General features: G+C 44.2%; 1 protein-coding gene across 1 annotated transcript; it reads left to right on the top strand.

The window, feature by feature from the left end:
• The first annotated feature begins 2042 nt into the window (after window positions 1-2042).
• On the top strand, window positions 2043-3444 carry OTUD6A (OTU deubiquitinase 6A). Its single transcript, XM_062183088.1, has 2 exons — window positions 2043-2099; window positions 2569-3444. The coding sequence occupies exons 1-2, from the start codon at window positions 2043-2045 to the stop codon at window positions 3442-3444; spliced, it is 933 nt and encodes a 310-aa protein (XP_062039072.1).
• Window positions 3445-22464: the final 19020 nt, after the last annotated feature.

Genomic DNA, 22464 nt, shown 5'->3' with positions numbered 1-22464 from the left:
ATCCTACCAAATATTTCAAGAAGAGTTAATACTGAGATTACACAATCTCTTCCCAAAAACATAGAAGAGAAGAGAACACTTTCAAATTACTCTTATGAAGTTATTAATATTGCCCTGATACTAAAAATAAGCAAGATAGTACCAAAAATACAGATATTCCTCATGAATACCGATTTTTAAATCCTTAACAAAATATTAGCCAATAAACATCAGCAATACATAAAAAGAATAATAAACCATGACGAAATGAGGTTTACTCCAGGAATGTGAGACTGATTCACCACTCAACAATCAATCAACATAAACTATAATCTCAACAGGCTAAAAATGAAAAATCACATGAACATATCAATTAATGCAGAAAAATAACAAAAATTAATGTCAAAACCCCTCAGAAAAATAGGAGTAGATGGGTAAGCCCTCAGTTTATTAAAGAGCATCTACAATGCGCCTTGCTCCTGGCTGGCTCTCTGCTTGGTATGGACCCAACTTAACTTCTAGACCTCTCTTTCTCCCCTAAACAATGCCCTCACCTTAGTACACATTTCTCTCACTGAATAAAAAGCTTAAAGCCAACAACAATAACAACAAAAATAAAGAGCATCTACAAAAACCCTACAGCTAATATCGTACTTATGGTGAAAAACAAACTCTTTCTCCCAAGATCATGAACAAAACAAGGTTGTCTGCTCTCAACTCTCTTACCTAATGTGGTGCTGAAAGTTTTAACCAGCACAATGAGGCAAGAAACCAAAACAAAAGGCATACTGACTAACAAGAATAAAATAAAACTGAATATTTATGTAGACATGATTGCCTACATAAAAAATTCCAAGGAATCTACCCTCCCTCCTAAAAAAACCTGCTAGGATTAATAAGTTAGTTATGAAGGTCATAGACCAAAAACAAACATGTAGAAGTCCACTGTATTTATATATACTCACTATGAGCACATGAACGTTGAAATTTACAATTTACAATCACTCTAGTAAAAAGAAACACATGGGGCCTGCACCATAGCTTGGCCAGTAAAGCCATTGTCTGCCCTGATGGCATCCCATATAGGCACCAGTTTGAGTCTCGGCTGTTCCATTTCCAATCCAGCTCCCTGCTAATGTACCTGGGAAAGCAGTGGAAGATGGTCCAAGTTTTGGGGCCCATGCACCCATGTGGGAGACCTGGAAGAAGCTCCTCGCTCTGGATTGGCCCAGCTCCGGCTGCTGTGACCATTTGGAGAGTGAGCCAGTGTATGAAAGACCTCTCTCTCTGTCTCTCTCTCTGTCTCTCTCTCTCTCTCTCTCTCTCCCTCTCTCTCTCTCTCTGCCTCTGTGAAACTCTGAGTTTCAAATAAATAAATAAATCTTTTAAAAAAAAGAAATGCATGCTTATGTGTAAATCTAACAAAAATACTCACAAAGTTAACATGCCAAAACTATAAAATTGTTACTAAGGTAAATCAAGAAGAGTAAATAAACAGAGATACAAACTCTGGTCTTCATGGATTGGAAGGCAGGGTGGGGCAGCATAAGAAAATATTTGAAATATTGGGGCTTTTTCTTTTTTAAGATTTATTTTATTTATTTGAAAAGCAAAGTGACAGAATGAGAAAAAGGGATCTTCTATCCGGGGGTTCATTCCCCAAATAGTTCCAACGGCCGGAGCTGGCCCAGGCCAAAGCCAGGGGCCAGAACTCAATCCGAGTTTCCCAGTAGGTGAGAAGGACTCGAATACTTCAGCTATCTTCTGCTGCCTTCCCCGTGCTTTAGCAGGAAGCTGACTCGGAAGCGGAGCAGCTCAACTCCAAGCAGGGTTCTGACAGGGGGCAGTGGAATCCTGTTCATCACAGAGCAGGGTGGGGGACAGGGCGGGGAGGGAGGAGGGGGTGCTTTTCCTTTTAATCAGAACTTCTAGAGATTCAAAATAATCAGAACTAAGTAATCACAGTAAATTCTTCAGAAATTTTAGAGACTCACAGTAATCAGAAAAAATACTCAATACTAATAAATAATAAGTGGTTTGATGAACACTGGCTGTGGTCCTTCATGGACATCACAGGGAACCCAGTTTTGGGAGGAAAGGGCCGAGAACGCGAATTTAGGGTAGGCGCATCCTGTGGGCACAAGCCGAGAGGTCAGCTTATTTGTAACGAAGGGACGCCAATTCTGGCTTCAGAACACATTCAGTTGATGGTTTAGTACCAGTGTGTGTCAAGGTTATCAAACATGGCGGCGCCTGTGTTGTGTACAGATTTGGAACCAAAGCAGGCAGTAAGAGCCAATGAAAACTTGTCCACGCCCAGTAACTAGGGTACACGTCACGGAAAGGCAAAAGCCCACGGCGATATTTGAATTCCACGAACGGAAGCACGAGTTGAGGGGGGTGGGGAATGTAACTGGGGGCATCCCTAGGACCTCCCAACCGCCAATCCTTGTGCCAGGTGTATCAGGGTGTGGCCATAGAGAAACAGAGCCCAATGGCAGAGAGGGACATGAAAGGGGTGCGGGCACCCGGCAAGTGAGACGAACAGAGCGCTTCGGCTGGCCAGGGTGAAGACCTGTACCCTGGTAGGCGGCGCCAACTGCCACCCAACGCGACTCCCACTTACCGTTAAACATCATGGAGCGCAACAAGCAGCAGATCCTTCGGCGCCAGCGCCGCGAGGAGAGAGAGCTCCAGGCCCGCATCCAGGCCATGAAGCACACAGTCCCAAAGAATGATAAAAAGAGAAGAAAGCAGCTTCTCCAAGAAATGGCCCACCTCGAGGCCAAGATGGAGGAGAAGCACCAGCAGGAGCTGGAGCTGTACTTCGAGAGGCGCTCCCGCAGCAGCAACGTCGATTCTGTCACTGATGGGCTGGCCAGGATGGCTCTCGAGAACCAGTCACTGTGCCTCTCGAGAGCACAGCGAAGGCTCAAAAGAAAGGCAGCCCTCCGGCAGGAGCATGAGGAGAGGATGGAGGTGCTGGAGATGGAGGATCTGGCCAGCTACCGCCGCGAGGAGGAGGAGAAGCTGGCTGCCATCCTGCGCGCCAAGAATCTGGAGATGAAGAATATCCCGGCCGACGGGCACTGCATGTACCGCGCCATCCAAGACCAGCTGACGTCCTTTGTGGCTGTGGACAGCCTTCGTCACTGCGCCTCCGAGTACATGCAGAAGCACGTCGACGACTTCCTGCCGTTCTTCAGCAACCCCGACATCTGCGACGGCTGCGCACACGCCGACTTCCTGAAATACTGCCAGGACATCGTGAGACGCGCCTCGTGGGGCACCCAGCTCGAGCTGAGGGCCCTGTCGCACATCCTGCAGACCCCCATCGAGGTGATCCGGGCCGATTCGCCCGCCCTCAGTATCGGGGAGGACTACAACACCAAGCCGCTCACCCTCGTCTACCTGCGCCACGCCTGCGTCGCCGGCGAGCACTACAATTCCGTGAAGCTGGTCTAGGCGGCGGGCCCCGAGGTTACGGGCGCCTCGGCCGCCATGACACCGCGCCACTTCTAGACGCCACCGCACCGGCCACGGCCGCCGCAGCTGTTTACTCCGAAACCGAAGCCGCTGCCGCATCCTCTCAGTAGGCTCCATGGTATTGTTTTTCCTCCTTTGTTTTTTACCTTGTGTGTGTGTGTGGTTGTTTTTCTTAATTTGACAAATTTGCCGACCACCCCCACCCCCACCCCAACTTTCCCCGCCCCTACCCTTTCCTCCTCTCTTGTTCACTCCTTGGGCTTCGCTGCTTTCCAGCCACACGGCCCTTGACATTGACTCTGAGGAAAGCTGCCACCATGTGCTGCTCCCTGAGAGCCATTGATTTGAGCACCATTTCACCTCTTCCTCCAGGATCTTTGCTCCCCTCTCCCCCTGACAATGGGTCCTGTTGCAGATAATGGGTAAATTCGGAAACTTCGGGTTGGATGCATTTTGAATTTCGGGGAAAAATAATTCACTAGGCTAACCCAATGTCTAAAGATGTTCCCGTTTGTATGGAATGACTTCGAGAAACTCGAAGTCTGTGAGATCAAAGTGCTTTGTAAATGCCTTTTGTTGAGGTTTGCTTTTTCTTTGTTTCTTTTTAGAGTGGGAGCCATTCTTTGATTTGCTTTTTGTATATTGACGTCTGTTGCTTGTTTGCTTCTGCCGGGCTGCTCAGGAGATGTGGCAAGTTCTGAACAAAAACTTCGCTACTATTTGGTTTCGTTATCAAAATTTGTGTGGTTTTGAGTTAATTTTGTTGTTTAGATGTTTGCTAAGTTCTAAACCCATTGCATTTGGTAAGTTTAGATGGCAGCTGTTAAGGGTTAAGTATAGAAAGCGAATTGATGTAAACATGGGTTAGGTGATGTGGGAAATACGGAAAAGATCTCATCTTAATTTCTTTTATGCTAGTGTGAAGCAGAGACAAACTGATAGGCAGTTTAACTTACTGAAAGTGGTCAAGATATAAATTGATTGTTTCCTTTTAGAAGTGTAAAAGGCTATGACTTTATTCAGTTAATTGATCCGGTTCATGTTACCTGATATGAGTAAAACAGTTAACCTTAATAACTTCTGTAATTCTTGGAAGTGTGTTGAAAGGGGGAATTTTAAAAAGTAAATGGTTCATCCATCTTAATGTATCAACAGCTGGCATGAAGTGAAAACAGTGAATAATATACTTTTATTGATATTTTAGACTTGTTGAAGTCTTGAGTTTTTCAAAAGAATAGTAAAAACTATTTGCAGTGAACAGGTTTTTCAAAAATTAATCTTCAGTTTCTGTATTTCTGTGAGGTCACTTAAATTCTTTTTTTTTAAATCTTTGTACCTTCCAAATGTTCTACAGATAAAAATGTGTAAGCACGTTAAGTGCAAGCCAAAAAAAAATGCAAGTTGTTTACGAAAATAAAAGAAATTCAGAAAATACCTAGTTTTCTGGTTTTGCGTAGTTGACTGGGTTCCTACAGCGTTTATACCTCAGAATCCAATTCAGCACAGGACTCTGGAGGGCCTAGGGAGCTGGGAGTGTTCACTGAGGCTTTGCGGGGCAGGAGAAATGGGCCTGCAGTCTTGGTGGTGGCCTGGAGTCTGGAGTATTTCCCTGGGAAAGAATTAGGAAGGAACTCTTTATCTTGGTGCTCTCCTTAGTTGAAAGGATGCTCTTTGCTCAGTGAAAAACATCCCGGATAGTCTCCATGCTGTGTATGAAAAGAAAACCCCTCCTCTCAAAACCTAACCAGGCTAGGACTGTGGTGCCAGAAGAAAGGCAGTGTTGCCGTGTTTTCTTTTGGGGTGTTCCCAAAATACGGATAAGGAAATCCTGCCAAACAGCTCACTGTGTACAGGTGTGTATCAGAGTAAGTTTCAACTGGCTGGCCGGCTAGCTAAGCAGAGGGTAACCTGAAGAAAACCTGGTTTGGGGGTGCACTGTAAGAGAGCCTTTTATGAGGATGGGAACAAGTGTACTGGTTGGGATGGAACAGGAACAGGCTCTCTGGGGGCCAGGGGGCAGGGTGCACAGGCAGGAGAAGGGAGTTGAACTCGAGAGGAGCCTGGCTGAGAAGGAAGGGGACAGAAACAGCCCAAGGCGGCTGAATGGAGCAGAGCAGGGGCACGTGGGACAGGCTGAGGAAGGGAGCTGGCTGGGGAACAGGGCAGCGATGAAGAGAGCTTGGCTAGAGCAGGGGACCAGCATGGGGTCTCAGGCCGAGGCCATTGAGTAGGGCTTGAATGGGGGCAGGGCAAAGGCTGGGGGAGGGCTGTGGAGCTGGGAAAGGTGGGGCACCCAGAGTGGGAGTGGGTGGAGAACTGGGCAGACACCAGCTGCAGAAGGCTCGTCGTAAAGGTGCAATTCACAGGGGCACGAGGTCAGTTTGGAAGAATACAGTCGATGATTCAGGGGTCCGTGGCTGTTGACTGAGGACGTGGCTGGAGCAAGCTGCCTACCTGGACAAAAGGCACTTGCTGGGGGAAGGTGTCTGGAAAAAGAAGGGACCTGCCAAGGGACCAGCACCGTGGCACAGTAGGTTAATCTGCCTGCAGCGCTGGCATCCCATATGGGCACCAGTTCGAGTCCCGGCTGCTCCACTTCTGATCCATCTCTCCACTATGGACTGGGAAAGCAGTTGAAGATGGCCCAGGTCCTTAGGCCCCTGCACCCACATGGGAGACCGGGAGGAGGTGCCTGGCTCCTGGCTCCTGGCTTCGGATTGGCACAGCTCCAGCCTTTGTGGCCATTTGGGGAGTGAGCCAACAGAAGGAAGACCTATCTCTCCCTCTCACTGTCTGTAACTCTCTCTCTCAAATAAAAATAAATAAAATCTTTTTAAAAAGAGAGAGAGGGGGCTGGCGCCGCGGCTCAATAGGCTAATCCTCCGCCTTGCGGCACCGGCACACCGGGTTCTAGTCCCGGTAGGGGCACCAATCCTGTCCCAGTTGCCCCTCTTCCAGGCCAGCTCTCTGCTGTGGCCAGGGAGTGCAGTGGAGGATGGCCCAAGTGCTTGGGCCCTGCACCCCATGGGAGACCAGGATAAGCACCTGGCTCCTGCCATCGGATCAGCGTGGTGCGCCGGCAGCAGCGCGCCTACCACAGTGGCCATTGGAGGGTGAACCAACGGCAAAAAGGAAGACCTTTCTCTCTGTCTCTCTCTCTCTCTCTCACTGTCCACTCTGCCTGTCAAAAAAAAAAAAAAAAAAAAGAGAGGGGCCGGCACCGTGGCTCACTTGGTTAATCCTCTACCTGCGGCACCCGCATCCCATATAGGCACCGGGTTCTAGTCCCGGTGGCTCCTCTTCCAGTCCAGCTCTCTGCTGTGGCCCGAGAAGGCAGTGGAGGATGTCCCAGGTGCTTGGGATCCTGCACCCACATGGGAGACCAGGAGGAAGCACCTGGCTCCTGGCTTCGGATCACACAGCGTGCCGGCCGTAGCTGCCATTTGGGGGGTGAACCAACAGAAGGAAGACCTTTCTCTCTGTCTGTCTCTCTCTCTCACTGTCCACTCTGCCTGTCAAAAAAAAAAAAAGAGAGAGAGAGAGAGAGAGAGAGGGGCCGGCACCGTGGCTCACTTGGTTAATCCTCTGCCTGCGGCGCCCGCATCCCATATAGGCACCGGGTTCTAGTCCCGGTGGCTCCTCTTCCAGTCCAGCTCTCTGCTGTGGCCCGAGAAGGCAGTGGAGGATGTCCCAGGTGCTTGGGATCCTGCACCCGCATGGGAGACCAGGAGGAAGCACCTGGCTCCTGGCTTCGGATCACACAGCGTGCCGGCCGTAGCTGCCATTTGGGGGGTGAACCAACAGAAGGAAGACCTTTCTCTCTGTCTCTCTCTCTCTCTCTCTCTCACTGTCTAACTCTACCTGTCAAAAAAAAAAAAGCTAAATGTTATTAAAAAAAACGAGAGAGAGGGAGAGAGAAGGGGACCTCCCCAGGAGGTCCTCCTCTCTCTGGGGAGAGAGACATTGGTTTGAGAGTAGAGTCTGTCTGGGGGAGGAGGACTGGATGAAAGCGGGGGGGCGGGCGGCTATGACTAGTTAAGGAGCCCCCAGGCTTGAAAGGTTGGAAGATGCTGGGAAAAGAAACCTGGCCCAGTAGGGGGCTGTGGGCAGCAAAGATGGTCGGTCCCAGATGGGAAAGGGGGCCTAGCTGGCCAGGGGACATAGGCTGGAGGAGGGCCATCTGATGTAGATGGAGTAATGGAAGGAGGAAGCCAGGGGATGGTTGAGGGGTGGACCTGGCTACACGGTGGCCAGGGACGCTGGCTGCGGAAGGTGGCCTGGCTGAAGACACAGGCTTAGGTGGGCAAAGGGGCCAGATGGGGGTGATGGCCTTGGCAGGCCACAGGGAAAGATCTTAGGGAAAGAGAGAATAGGCTAGGGAAGGGGACCTAGTTGGGTAGAAAGGCACAGGCAGAGGAAGGGACATGACTGGGCAAGGGCACCTGCCTGTGGACCAGGACATGGAGTAGGGAAGGAGGCCTAACCACCAAGAGGGTGATAGGGTGGGAGCTTGTTATAGAAGGAGGAAATGGCTAGCTAAAGGAAGATGGCCCACAGAGTTAGGGGCCAAAAGGGTAAGGAAAGTGTTCCTTGGTGTTAAAGGAAGGAGAAGCTTGGGGAAGGACACCTGGCTGGAGGGGGAGACACAGGTAAGCCACTGCCTGCAGTGCCAGCATCCCATATGGGGCTGGTTTGAGTCCTGGCTGCTTCACTTCCGATCCAGCTCTCTGCTATGGCCTGGGAAAGCATTGGAAGATGCCCCAAGTCCTTGGGCCCCTGCACCCACGTTGGAGACCCAGGAGAAATTCCTAGCTCCTGGCTTCAGATCAGTGCAGTTCTGGCTCACTTGGTCGTTGTGGCCATTTGGGGAGTGAACCAGCAGATGGAAGACCTCTCTCTGTCTCTCTGCCTCTCCCTTTCTGTAACTCTGCCTTTCAAATAAATAAATAAATCTTTAAAAAAAAAAGAAAGAAAGAAACCCAGGCCAGGGGAGCAGGGCACCAGACCAAGTCAGGAGATCTGGCAAGAAAGCAGGCTTAAGTTGACAAGAGGACATGGGCAGGTGAAGAAGGCAGGCACCCTGATAGGAGTATCTTATAAAGTAGGGTTGGAGAACCTTGTTTTTGGCCAAGGGCCATTTGGCATGTGGGCCATACAAAATTATCAACTTAAAAATGAATCTGCTATGGACCAGCACTGTTGGTGCAGCAGGTAAAGCCACGGCCTGCAGTGCTGGCATCCCACATGGGCACTGGTTCAAGTCCCAGTCGCTCCACTTCCTATTCAGCTCCCTGCTAATGCACCTTGGAAAGCAGCAGAAAATGGCCCAAGTCTGGGGCCCTGCCATCCACATTGGAGACCTGGAAGAAGCTCTTGGTCCTGGCTTCAGCCTGGCTCAGCCTTGGTCGTTGTGGCATTTGGGGAGTGAACCAGTAGATAGAAGACATCTCTCTCTCTCTCTCTCCCTCTCTCTCTCTTCGTGTGTGTATGTGTGCGTGTGTGTGTGTGTGTCTCATCCTCTCTAACTCTGCCTTTCAAATAAATAAGTAAATCTGTAAAAAAATTAATCTGCTGTAGGGACTAGCATTGTGGCATAGCAGATAAAGCCACTGCCTCCAACACTGACATAAGCATTTCATATGAGCTCCATTTTGAGTCCTAGCTGCTCCACTTCTGATACAGCTACCTGCTGATAACCTGGGAAAATCAGTGGAAGATGGCCCGAGTGTTTAGGTCCTTGATTACCCATGTGGGAGAACTGAAAGAAGCTCATGGCTTCAGCCTGGCCCAGTACTGGCCATTACAGCCATTTTTTAAAATTTATTTTAGAGGTAGAGTTACAGACAGTGAGAGGGAGAGACAGAGAGAAAGGTCTTCCTTCCTTTGGTTCACTCCCCAAATGGCCACCACAGCTGAAGCTGTACCGATCTGAAGCCAGGAGCCAAGTGCTTCTTCATGGTCTCCCATGTGGGTGCAGGGTCCAAAAGACTTGGGCCATCTTCTACTGCTTTCCCAGGCCACAGCAGAGAGCTGTAGCAGAAGAGGAGCAGCCGGGACTAGAACCAGTGCCCGTATGGGATGCTGGCGCCTCAGGCAGAGGATTAACCTACTGCGCCATGGTGCCGGCCCCCATTGCAGCCATTTGGAGAGTGAATCAGTGATTGGACACCAGAATGAACTTAGCTTTCAATTATATTTTCCACAAACTTGTGAAGTAGCCTCATATTTGAAGCTCAATTCATCCACCCACTGTAGCTTTATGATCTTAGATAAATCAGTCTTTCTGGGCCTCAGTTTCTTCATTGATAAGCTGCAACAGTTAATTCTTGTCTTAGAGATATCATTTGAGAATGTTAGAAGGTATAAATGAAAATACATACAGGGGCTGGTGTTGAGAGCTCAGCAGGTTAAGCCTCTACCTGCAACAACAGCACCCCATATCAGAGTGCTGGTTCCAGGCCCGGCTATTCTGCTTCTGATCCAGCTCCCTGCCTAGGTGCCTGAGAAAATAGAAGGTGGCCCAAGTACTTGGGTCCCTGCCACACATGTGGGAGACCCGGATGGAGTTCAGGCTCCTGGCTTCAGTCTGGCCCAGCCCCAGCTGTTGTGGTCCTTTGGGGAGTGAACCAGCAGATTCTGTCAATCTGCCTTTCAAATAAATAAAATGAATCTTAAAATTTTTTTAAAAAAACATAGAAAGTACCCAATAAGTACTTTTATTTTTAAAAAAATAAGTGTTCAGTAAACATTAAGAACATAACATTATCAATTCTGGCAATCACCACTCCTTGATTTTGTCTGCAGTGACTTGGAAACACTTGACCTCTTCCCACGGGTCCTACAGTGGAAGCAAAATCTCTCCCAGTCCTGACTGCCCCACTGAGGCCCAACCAAGTGCCCTCCTGGGGATAGGGTGGCCTGCAAGCTGGGACTCAGGCCAGTGACAGTATCTTCCTGCCAGGCTTTTTCTACAAAACTGCATATTAGACTCACATGTTCTCAGAAACAAGATTGGCCTGGTTCTATTGCTTTCCTAAAAACTTAATATTTTAAGCATCTCCCTGTGTCCTCAGTTTGCAATATAATGATTTTAATGCCTGCATTCTGGCCTATGAATGTGCCATAATGTATTTATCCAATTAGGCATTTTGATTGCTTTCAGTTTCTCACTACTATAAATATGCCACTGCGATATCCTTGTAGTGAATCTTTGCCTCTATTTCTGATTATTTCCTTTCATTAAGATTTCTAGAAATGATCTATGGCAAAAGGAGAGACGTTTACTTTGTCCTGAGAAATTGCCCTCCAGAGAGATTGTGCCAGTTTACAACCCCTGGATATGAGAGTGTTATTTTCCACATAGTTGCCAAAACTGAAAATTATCATCTTTGCTAATTTGTCAGTAAAAAAATGCACTTCATTGATTACTATTGATGGTGATTAATTCTCAAAATATGTCTGTTTCATTCATGCAGGAACAAATATTTTGTTAGTTTTTTTTTTTTTTGCCTGCTGTTGAACTTTTCTTGATTTTTTTTTCTACAAAAGTTTGTATTTTCTTTATCAATTAAATTTTTTTTTAAATATTTACTTGAGAGGCAGAGAGAGAGAAGGAGCACTCTCATCCACTGGTTCAAACAGCTGGAGCTGGGCAGAGCAGAAGCTGGGAGCCAGTAATCAATGCAGGTGTCCCACATAGGTATCAGTAATCCAGTTACTTGAGCCATTACTGCTGCCCAGAATCTGAATTAACAGGAAGCTGGAGTCAGGAGCAGAAGCCAAATGATATGGAATGTGGGCATCTTAACTGCTACACTAAACACTTTCCCCCTTCTAAGGATTATTAAGGTCCTCTGTGGTAAAGAATCTGACCACTCGTCATTTGGATATTTTTTTAAAAATAGTTGTCTCCATGTATTATTAGCCTTTCAGTTTTGTTCCTGAGTTTTTTAATATGCTGAAGTTTAAAATTATGATAGGATCTATCAGTCTTTTTCTCTGTCTTGGTGTCAGGCTTAGAAAGGGCCTCCTCAGTCCACACAGCAGACTCATAGAAGGACAATTGCTTTAAGAAGCACTCTGACCTCGGATTCAGCCCTTAAGGCATTCTGGTCTGGCTGAAAAGCCAACGGGAGCATTTCAGGCATGGAAAGCCAAGACACTGTGACAAAAAATGTCCTACATGAAGGACCTCAGTGGGTGAGACCCCAGTGGAAAGAAGTGGTCATCAAAGAAGGAGGTATTTTTTTTCCTGAGGGAAGGAGAGAACTTCCACTCTGCTTATGGCCTTGTCTAAATACGGACAGAGTCTGTGGATTCAAAAGGCTTCCATAGCCTAGGCCGCTCATGTCAAGAGCTCCGGGTGATCACTGATGTCATACATAAGAGCGTTAATCATTAAATTAACAACAGGAGTCACTGTGCACTAACTCCCCATGCAGGACTTCTGTCCTCAAAGAGTTTGATTATAATTATGTCTAAGTGCTCACAAAAGATGTATCATTCTTGGATGCTTCTTTAAAGTTAATTAAGTTTCTAAAAAAAAAGTGAAAATAACTTCAAGATGCAGTGATTTTGAACAGCCCTTGTCTGACTGTTGAGGAACAGTTTTTTTGTGTGCAAATTGTTGAACTCTTTACTTACTTAGAGTTAGTCTTCTGTGTATAAAGTTAATAAAAATGGATCTTAGTATAGACTGGGACTGGGAATGGGAGAGGGAGGAGAAGGAGGGGTGGGAATGTGGGTGGGAATGCGGATATGATGGAAAGAATCACTATATTCCTAAAGTTGTACTTATGAAATGCATGAAGTTTGCCTTCCTTAAATAAAGATTTCTTTGAGAAAAGAAAAAGAAATATTGTAGCGTTGTAGATTGATCTGTAGAAAGGCCACTTTCCTGTGAAAGCCTTTCTGACTGTGAAGATAGTGAACCTATCCATTATGTAGGTGTCATTAATATTTTCTAATATGTTTTTAATTTTATCCACAAAAGCCTTGCACATCTTTTGTGAGTTTTATTCCTACTTACCTTACAGATGTATTTTCACAATGTAAAAGTTTACATTTTCTGTGTCTTAGTATGTTTTTATATATTGATCTTGTATTCAGTTGCTCTGAAAAACTTTCAATATAATAAATTATATGTGCATCATAAAACAAAAGAAATGAAAGGGCTTCCTTATCCTGAGACTGCATCAAGACCAAAGAGAGAGAGAAATTTCTTTTGATGCAGAAAATTTGAAGTGCATGAATAGTTTTTTCCTGATACATATTTTTTGGGGTGAAGTTTTGGAAGACCTCTCATATGGATGGATTTTGGAATTTTTTTGCACTGAAATAAACTTATCTTTTAATTCTGCTTTTCCACAAATATTTTGAGGTACCCTTGTATCTGTTCCCTTTTTAAATATCTTCTCTTTGTTTTTAACATGTCTGCTTGGAAATTATTTGGGTGTAAGTTAAGAACATAAACTGGTTTTCTAAAATTATGATAGCTGACCAGTTAACCCAATACTGTTTTTTTGGATAATCCACCATTTCACCACCGATCTGATTTGCCATCTTCCACATTTATTACATTATTTTATAAACTTATTTTTAATTCCATTTTCTATGAACTTTTAAATTTATCTATTTATTTATTTGAAAAGCAGAGAAATCTCCCATCTGCTAGTTCACACCCGATTTGCCAACAACATGAGAGGCTGGGCCAGGCCTGGACCAGGAAGCAGGAACTCAATCTGAGTCTCCCATGTGGGTTTCAGGGACTCAAGTGCTTGAGCCATCACCTTCTGCCTCCTAGAGTATGCATTAGGAGGAAGTTGGAAATTAGGATCTGAGCTGAGACTTGAACCCAAGCACTCCACTATGGGAAGCAGGTATCCCAATTGGGGTCTTATCCGCTAGGCCAAATGCCTGCCACCACGTGTATTCCATCTTATAGTGAATCTCTTCGGTCATTCATGCAGAACGGCTGCAGTTCAGTGACCTCAGTCTAAACTGCCAGCTGTCCACTCATCTGTTCTTTGTGTATTTACTGAAGAGAACAGTGATACGTAATCACTTTGCGAGAGAAGAGATCCAGTCCCAGTGCTCACTGTCTAGCAAAGGTGGCAGACAGGAAAATATAGAAACAGAAAGCAACAGGAGCCATGCCATGACGGCAACAGGGAGGAAGGCCGCTCATGAGATTGGTGAGAAAGAAATGGGGAGGCTTTTCAGCAGCTCGCAGCCAGCAGCCAGAGCATAGGCAGGAAAGAGTGAAAGGCACAGGGCGACCCCCTGCTCAGTCTAGCTGGAGGGTGGAGGTGGGAAGGAGGCAGGGGAGGTTTCCCAGTTTAAGTCAAACAGTGATTTTACTCAGAACAATGCAGATTAAATACGCACAAATTAAATGAGGCACTATTTTGCAGTGATCAGATTATAAAAATGACAACTGATTGCTTTTGTGGATGGGAACCAGGAAAGGATGGAAGGAGGCTTTCCACTGTGTGATTTATTGAACCTCTGATATATTTTGAACTATATAGTTTTCTCAAGGTTTATTAATTTATTTGAAAGGTAGAGCATCAGAGATCTTCCATCCACTGCTTCACTCCCCAAATGGCCTCAACAGCCAGCTCTAGGTTAGGTAGAAGCCAGGAGCCTGGAACTCTATCTGGGCCTCCCACATGGGCCTTAGGGTTCCAAGCACTTGGCCATCCTCTGGTGCCTTCCCACGCATATTAGAAGGAAACTGGATCAGAAAAAGAGCAGCCAGGACTTGAACCGGCATTCTTATACCAGATGCTATTGTCACAAGTGGCAGCTTAACCTGCTGTACCACAATGCCAGCCCCAACTGTATAATTTAATAAGTAAATATGTTTTTTTTATTTAATGAATATAAATTTCAAAAGTACAGCTTATGGATTACAAAGGCTTCCCCCCCCATAACTTCCCCCCTACCCGCAACCCTCCCCTTTCCCACTCGCTCTCCCCTTCCATTCCCATCAAGATTCATTTTCAATTCTCTTTAAATACAGAAAATCAGTTTAGTATATATAAAGATTTCAACAGTTTGCCCTCACATAGCAACACAAAGTGAAAAAATACTGTTGGAGTACTAGTTATAGCATTAAATAACAGTGTACATCACATTAATGACAGAGATCCTGCATGATATTTTTTAAAAAAGATTGATTACTTTTCTATGTAATTTCCAATTTAATACCAAGGTTTTGTTTTTTTTTCATTTTCAATTATCTTTATATACAAAAGATCGCTTCAGTATATACTAAGTAAAGATTTCATCAGTTTGCACCCACACATAACCACAAAGTGTAAAAATACTGTTTCAGTACTAGCTATATCATTACTTCACCTTGGACAACCTATTAAGGACAGATCCCACATGGGACGTAAGTACACAGTGACTCCTGATGTTGATTTAACAATTTAACACTCTTGTTTATGGCGTCAGTAATCTCCCTAGGCTCTAGCCATGAGTTGCCAAGGCTATGGAAGCCTTTAGGGTTAATAAGTAAATGTGTTTAAACCTAACCTTGAACAAAATGCATATAGTGTTTGATCTAGCAATATATCACAGATAATACATAGTATGCAACATTTCAAGGATAGTCTTAAGTGTTGTTTGTCAAAGAAAACGTCTAGGTACAACCTAAATGAATGAAGACTAATTAAATAAATGTTGGTACATTCATATGAGTTGTTACCTCTAGGGAGAGAGGTAGAAATGTGTGACTCTGGGGCAAGCATTTGGCATAGCAAATAAGACCCCACTTAGGACATTTGCATCCCATCAGGTTGCTGGTTCAAGTCCCAGCTGCTCTGCTTCTGATCCAGCTTCCTGCTAATGTGCACCCTGGAAGGCTGCAAATAATAACTCATGTTCTCAGGTCCCTGCTGCCCACATGTGAGATCCAGGTTGAGTTCCAGGCTCCTGGGTTTGGCCTGGTCCAGCCCTGGCTGTTGCAGGTATTTAAGTTGTGAATCTGTATATGGAAGATCTCTCTCTGGCTTTCAGAAAAAATGAGAAAAAGGAAGGAAATGGGTGACTGAAAGGAGGAAAATTTTATACTATATAGACTTTTGAATTGCTGCATTGTGTTGAAATATATATAACATAAAATTTACCTGTATTTCAGTGGCATTAAGTACATTTATGCTTTCTAGCCATCACCTCCAGTCATCTCCAGAACTTTCGTATATACCAAAAAGGAAACACATTCCCCATTATCTTCCCCCCAGCCACTGGCAATAAAGATTCTGCTTTCTGTCTTTGTGAATTTGACTATCCTGGGTACCTCATACAAGTGATTCATACAGTATTTATCTTTCTGTACTTGGCTTGTTTAAGCATAATATGCCCATGGTTCATCTGTGTTGTAGCATGTATCAGGATTTCCTTTTTTATTTTTAAAGATATATTTATTTATTTGAAAGAGTTACAGAGAGAGAGAGAGAGAGAGAGAGAGAGAGAGGTCTTCCATCCACTGGTTCACTCCCTAAATGGCAACAATGGCTAGAGCTGGGCTGATCCAAAGCCAGGAGCTTCTTCCTGGTCTCCCATGTGGGTGCAGGAGCCCAAACACTTGGGCCATCTTCTACTGCTTTCCCAGGCCATAGCAGAGAGCGGGATTGGAAGAGGAGCAGGTGGGACTCAAACCGGCACCTATATGGGATGCTGGCACTGCAGGCAGCGGCTTTACCACTATGCCAGAGCACCAGCCCCAGAAGTTCTTTTTTTTTTTTAAATCATTTATTATTTTGAGAGGTAGAGTTACACACAGAGAGGGAGAGACAAAGAGAAAGATCTTCCATCTGCTGGTTCACTCCGCAATGGCTAGAGATGAGCTAATATGAAGTCAGGAGCCAGGAGCTTCCTCCCGGTCTCCCATGTGGATGCAGGGACCCAAGCACTTGGGCCATCCTCCACTGCTTTCCCAGGCACAATTAGGAGGGAGCTAGATCAGAAGAGAAGCAGCCAGGACACAAACCAGCGCCCATATGGGATGCTGGTGCCATAGGCAGAGGCTTAGCCTACTGTGTCACAGCACCAGTCCCCCAGAATTTCATTTTTAAAATTTTTATTTATTTTATTTTATTTTATTTTATTGAGGGTCAGAGGTCACACACACAAACACACACACACACACGAGAGAGAGAGAGAGAGAGAGAAAGTGAGAGAGAGCTCCTATCCATTGGCTCTCTCCTCCAAATACCCACAAAGCCAGGACTGGACCAGGCTAACACCAGGAGCCAGAAACTCAGTCCAGTTCTTCCACATGTGTAGCAGGGACCCTACCACTTGAGCAATCACTTACTGCCTCCCAGGTTATGCCTTAGCAGGAAGGTAGAATTAGGAACGGAGCCAGGACTCAAACCCAGGCACTCAGATATGCCCACCTCTCCTTTTTTAAGGCTTAATATTATTCCATTCTGTGTATGTACTGCTGCATTTTGCTTAGCCATTATATTTTTTAATTTTTTTTTTTTAATTTTTGACAGGCAGAGTGGACAGTGAGAGAGAGACAGAGAGAAAGGTCTTCCTTTTGCCGTTGGTTCACCCTCCAATGGCCGCCGCGGTAGCGCGCTGCGGCCGGCGCACTGCGCTGTTCCGATGGCAGGAGCCAGGTGCTTCTCCTGGTCTCCCATGGGGTGCAGGGCCCAAACACTTGGGCCATCCTCCACTGCACTCCCTGGCCACAGCAGAGAGCTGGCCTGGAAGAGGGGCAACCGGGACAGGATCGGTGCCCCGACCGGGACTAGAACCCGGTGTGCCGGCGCCGCAAGGCGGAGGATTAGCCTGTTGAGCCACGGCGCCGGCCTATATTTTTTAATTTTAAAATTTTATATATGTATTATCTAAAAATAGGAAAAAGGTTTTATTTTTATAAAACTATTTGTATAACAGAGTGACAGGAAGAGGAAGAGAGAAAGAGATGGAAAGATAGACAGACAGAGAGAATCTTCCATTTGCTGGTTCACTCCCCAAATGACCACACCAGCTAAGTCTGGGCCAGGCTAAAGCCAGGAGCCAGGAATTTCATCCTGGTCTCTGATATGGATGTCAGGGGCTCAACTATTTTGGCTATCTTCCACTGTTTTCTCAGGGACATTAACAGGAAACTGGATCAGAAGCAGAGTAGCTGGGACCCAGCCCAGTGTTGAGACCGGGCTGGGTTGAATCTGAGATGTACATCAGAAGCCTGAAGAACACTTCAGGGAACAGGGGCAGAAGTCACCGTGCATCATGTACTAGTCTGAGAATGTTCCTTGGCCAGATTACCGTAACCTCCCTTTCTCATGCAGCTGCAGGCTGTCTCTGTCCTTGAAGGCAAATATTTTGGCCACCTTTTAATACTGATTATTCCTTCAGATTATATGAAATATGAATATTATCTCCTTTGATAAAGAACATATTTCCTTAAACTAATCTTGTACTAACTAAAGAAGCATGCTGTGATTTTGCTAATATAAAAGCCCTTGTAGAAGTAGTAAAACTTGACCATTGCTCGGACAGTAGTCCCTGCCCATCCTTCGACTCGCGGTTGCAAACCTCGCTGGAACACAGCACAAGTGGCGCCCGAACAGGGACCTGAAGAGGACCCCTTATCAGAGGTTTGCAGGACAGACTTCATGAGAAAGCTGGTGAGTCCCCACAGAAGGAGGTAAGTGGGACAGTGATGGGTCAGAAAAGCTCACGAGCTTTGGTATTCATAGATTTAGTCTCTCACTGTTTGAAAGGCATTGGTGCTTAAGTTTCAATCTCTGTTACAAAAATGCACAGAGACAGTTTGTGAATATAATCCTTGGTTTCCTGATGAGGGAACTTTGGATTTGGAAGTTTTGGAACGTGTAAAAAATAATGTACATATATCGCCGGCGCCGTGGCTCAACAGGCTAATCCTCCGCCTTGCGGCGCCGGCACACCGGGTTCTAGTCCCGGTCGGGGCACCGATCCTGTCCCGGTTGCCCCTCTTCCAGGCCAGCTCTCTGCTGTGGCCAGGGAGTGCAGTGGAGGATGGCCCAAGTGCTTGGGCCCTGCACCCCATGGGAGACCAGGAGAAGCACCTGGCTCCTGCCATCGGAACAGCGCGGTGCGCCGGCCGCAGCGCGCTACCGCGGCGGCCATTGGAGGGTGAACCAACGGCAAAAGGAAGACCTTTCTCTCTGTCTCTCTCTCACTGTCCACTCTGCCTGTCAAAAATAAAAAAAAAATAATAATGTACATAAAGCATATAGATGAGGGGAAACCTATACCTGTGTCCTTGTGGCCAATTTGGGCTATAATTAAGGTAGTGATTTACCCTTTGCAAGGCAGTACCTCAGAAGCGGATCCTCAAGATATTGTGGCTTCTTTGTGACATGAATAAGAGCGAGATGATGAAATGGATTCTAAAGTACAGCAAAGGGCAAAGGAATTGTTGCCTGAATCTAAACCTAAAGAACCCCCGCCTGAGCCAATTACAAAATGTGCAGCGCCTATAACTGCCAGTTGGCCAGGAATAGAGATGAAGTCCAGGGGTGTTGTCTTGCCTTCTGCTCCTCCCCTGTACCCCGATTTAACTGACACAGATGAGGAGGAGGACTGGGACAAGTTGGATAGATAAGCAGAGGATGTCTTTCCAGTCCCCCCGGTACAAGCCTCCGTCTGATAATTTAAGAAGTGCTTTAAAAAAAAAATTGAAAGTAAAAGCAAAACCTTTTCGACAACCCATGATTAAGCACCTGTCTGGCAGTAGGCCACATGAATTGCGACTGGTATTTCCCGTTTCTTAGAGTATGGCCGGCGATGATTATGAAGCATTAACCTTAGAGACCACAAAAGAATTGCAAAAGGTTTGTTCTGCCTATGGACCCACTTCCCTGTATCGTATAAAATTACTAAAGGGATAGTCTTAGGAGGCTAATTGGATACCTTTGATTTTTGCTTAGCAGCTCACATGGTTCTTACAAGCAGACAGATTTGCAATGGCAGATGTGGCTGAGTGATACTACTCATACAAAAATTAAATCAGAGACAACAAAATAGTGCCATTACTTATGATTATAGAAATAAATCAATGAGCCACTAAAAATAACAGTTTAGTAACATACCACAAAAAGCTACAAAAGCAATTAGGGAGGTGGTACTCAAAACATAAAAATAATTGATAGTGGTACAAGCCACTCATATAGTTATTCAAAGATCACACAAAAGCCAAAGAAACCTTATTCTGATTTTATTAATCGTCTCCAGGATTCTATATCTAAACAGGTCAGATTCTCAGGTCCAGTCTATGTTACTTCAACAGTTGGCTTATGATAATGCTAATAAAAGTTGTCAGACTTTAATCAGTCCCATTAAAGACTCAAACAACGTTTTGGATTATATAAAGACATACAAAAATGTCGGTTCGTTTAAGTATCAAGCCACACAGTGCAAAAACAACAATCACAAAAATACTTTAACCAAAACACTTTAAAACACAATGTTGTTTGCCTATAACTAACCCAACAAAATTAAAAAAGAGGGAGCCTTGGTTATGCCGCCAGTGTTAAAAAAAAACTAGATCAAAAAATAAAAATCAAAATATGATAAAAATGGTTGACTATTAACTGCTGTAATACAATGGTGTTCCCCCAGCCCCATCAAACTAAGAAAGACAATTATGTTTACACATCCTAAATCTAAAAGTTCTAATCTAAAGAGACCCAATATCATAAAATTAAAGATGGAGACTTCTAAAAGTACAGCTAGTGATCTAATATGCCCCTAAGATGTTACTGTTAACCCTTGCCAATATGCATTTAAACTTATATTAAGATACCGGGGTCCTATAAAACCCAACACTGTGGGTCTCATATTTAAAAAAAAGAACAACTTATCCCTAAAAGGACTTATGGTTCATACTGGGGTCATAGATAAAAATTATAAAAAAAAAATAGCTATGATACTCTCAGTGCCGGTTTCATGGGCCCTTAAAAAAAGACAAAAAAAAATAGCCCAGATACTAGTACTTCCTTATATAAAACCTAAAACACAGGGCAAAAAACGTCAAGGGGGTTTTGGTAACACAAATAAAATAATAACATTAACATCCGTATTAAAAAAAAACAGACCACTTTTAAATCTAAAAATTCAATAAAAAAACTTTTACTAACATGTTAGATTTGGAGGCCAGTGTCAGTATAATCTCTTTAAAAGAGTGGCCTCCGTCTTGGCCTCTTCAGGCTACCAACACCACATTTGCTGGATTAAAAACCAAAAACGCCAATAAAGTATATCAAAGTATAAGTCAATTACTTTATAAAGGCCCAAAAGGGTTCAAAACAGTCATACAACCTTTTGTAATCTCAATCCTTATAAATCTTTGGGGACAAGAAAGATTTCCTTCAACAAGTTGAAGCCACTGTTCATATACCTATACAGACTAAACTTAATTACTCTAAAACTACTCAGTACATGATAAAAAATAAGATATACAGTAGGACAAAGATTTTTAAAAGATACACAAAAAATAACAGAGCCTATTAAAATTCAAGGTAATAGGTCCAAAAAAATTGTGTTTTTCTTGGGAGCCATTGAGAAAACATTCTCCTATTCCACCAGTAAAAATGTCATAAAAAACTTCTAAGCCTATATAGACTTTCCAATGGTACCTAACAAAAAAAGATTACAAACTTTACATAATTTGGTACAAAAACAACTACAAAATATTTATATTAAAAAATCTTTCTCCCCCCAAAACTCCCATGTATTTGTTATCAGAAAAAGTCTAATAAATTAAGATTATTAATGAATTTACATAATATTAATACAACCATGTGGCCTCTGGGCACTTTGCAACCTGGCCTTCCTACACCTCCTACTATCCCCCAAGATTGGGCTTTGTTTGTTATAAAGAATTGTTTTTATACAATTCCTATTCATCCAGAGGACAGAACTCATTTTACATTCTCGTTCCATCTCTAAATCAACAACTGTTAAAATGGTATCAATAAAAAGTCTTGCCACAAAGGATGACTAATTCTCCTACTGTGTGTCAATTTTATGTTGATAAAGCCTTACAATCATTAAAAAACAAGTTTGTCACAGCCTATATTATCCATTACATGGATGATGTCTTAATTCATACCTTATTTATAAAACATATCCACTCTCACTCTAACCTTCTAAGACCAATGACTTCCAATTAATGCTCTTGCTGATACACTTACAACTCCAATTTTTTCATCTACTCAAAACAAAAATACACATCTACATACTAATACTAGCAGATTACATGTACAATATCATATTTCACTATCTCTAGCCAAAAAAATTATCCACTCATAAAATCTACACCCTTCTTCATTTTCAGTCTATTCCCAGGGGGGTTAATCTACAATGGGTTTCCTCTAACCTCTAATCAGTTATGACAAATTAATGTTACTCATGTCTCTTTGTTCCCATGTCAGCCTTACTGCTTGTAGTAATAAATACTTATCCTGTCTTTCTTCAGACAATACCTCAATACTCCAACTCTACAAAAACTGTAAACTCCTCTTTATTACAAACGTTTACTATTGTAAAAATTCCAACAAGTATTAAAACTAATAATGGCCCAAAATATACTAACAAAACATTTCAGTGTTTCTATACAAACTAAAATATCCATCATGTCATCAGTATAGCACATAACCCTCAAGGGCAAACTATAATAAATATGTCTTCCCCATGGTGGAAGGATGGCCCAGCCTTCTCATTGGAAGAAGAGAAACTGTTAATGTTTCTTTAGGCTATAAACATTTGCCCTTTTACGTCGGTCATCCCCCTTACATTCTTATTATAAGACAAGTATGGGCCCATATTTTACCTCCTAAAAAGGATTCATGTACTCTCATGGGGTTCCTTACTGTGCATTCATTACATTTTACTAAAATTAATATAACTAATGATGAGGAGAAAACAGATAAAACAGTTTGTAAACAGATCTCTTATAAACATTCTGTGTATCCACCCACTCACTGGACA

The sequence above is a fragment of the Lepus europaeus genome, chromosome X (genome assembly GCF_033115175.1).
Source record: "Lepus europaeus isolate LE1 chromosome X, mLepTim1.pri, whole genome shotgun sequence".
Lineage (NCBI taxonomy): Eukaryota > Metazoa > Chordata > Mammalia > Lagomorpha > Leporidae > Lepus > Lepus europaeus.
This window is presented reverse-complemented; position numbering and strand designations above follow the sequence as displayed.

Excerpts from the sequence above, each read along its gene's own strand:
- OTUD6A (XM_062183088.1), top strand. The coding sequence starts at position 2,043 with ATGGACATCACAGGGAACCCAGTTTTGGGAGGAAAGGGCCGAGAACGC. Across the intron at positions 2,100-2,568 it reads GCCGAGAACGCGAATTTAGG|GCGGCGCCAACTGCCACCCA; the intron begins GTAGGCGCATCC and ends GTACCCTGGTAG.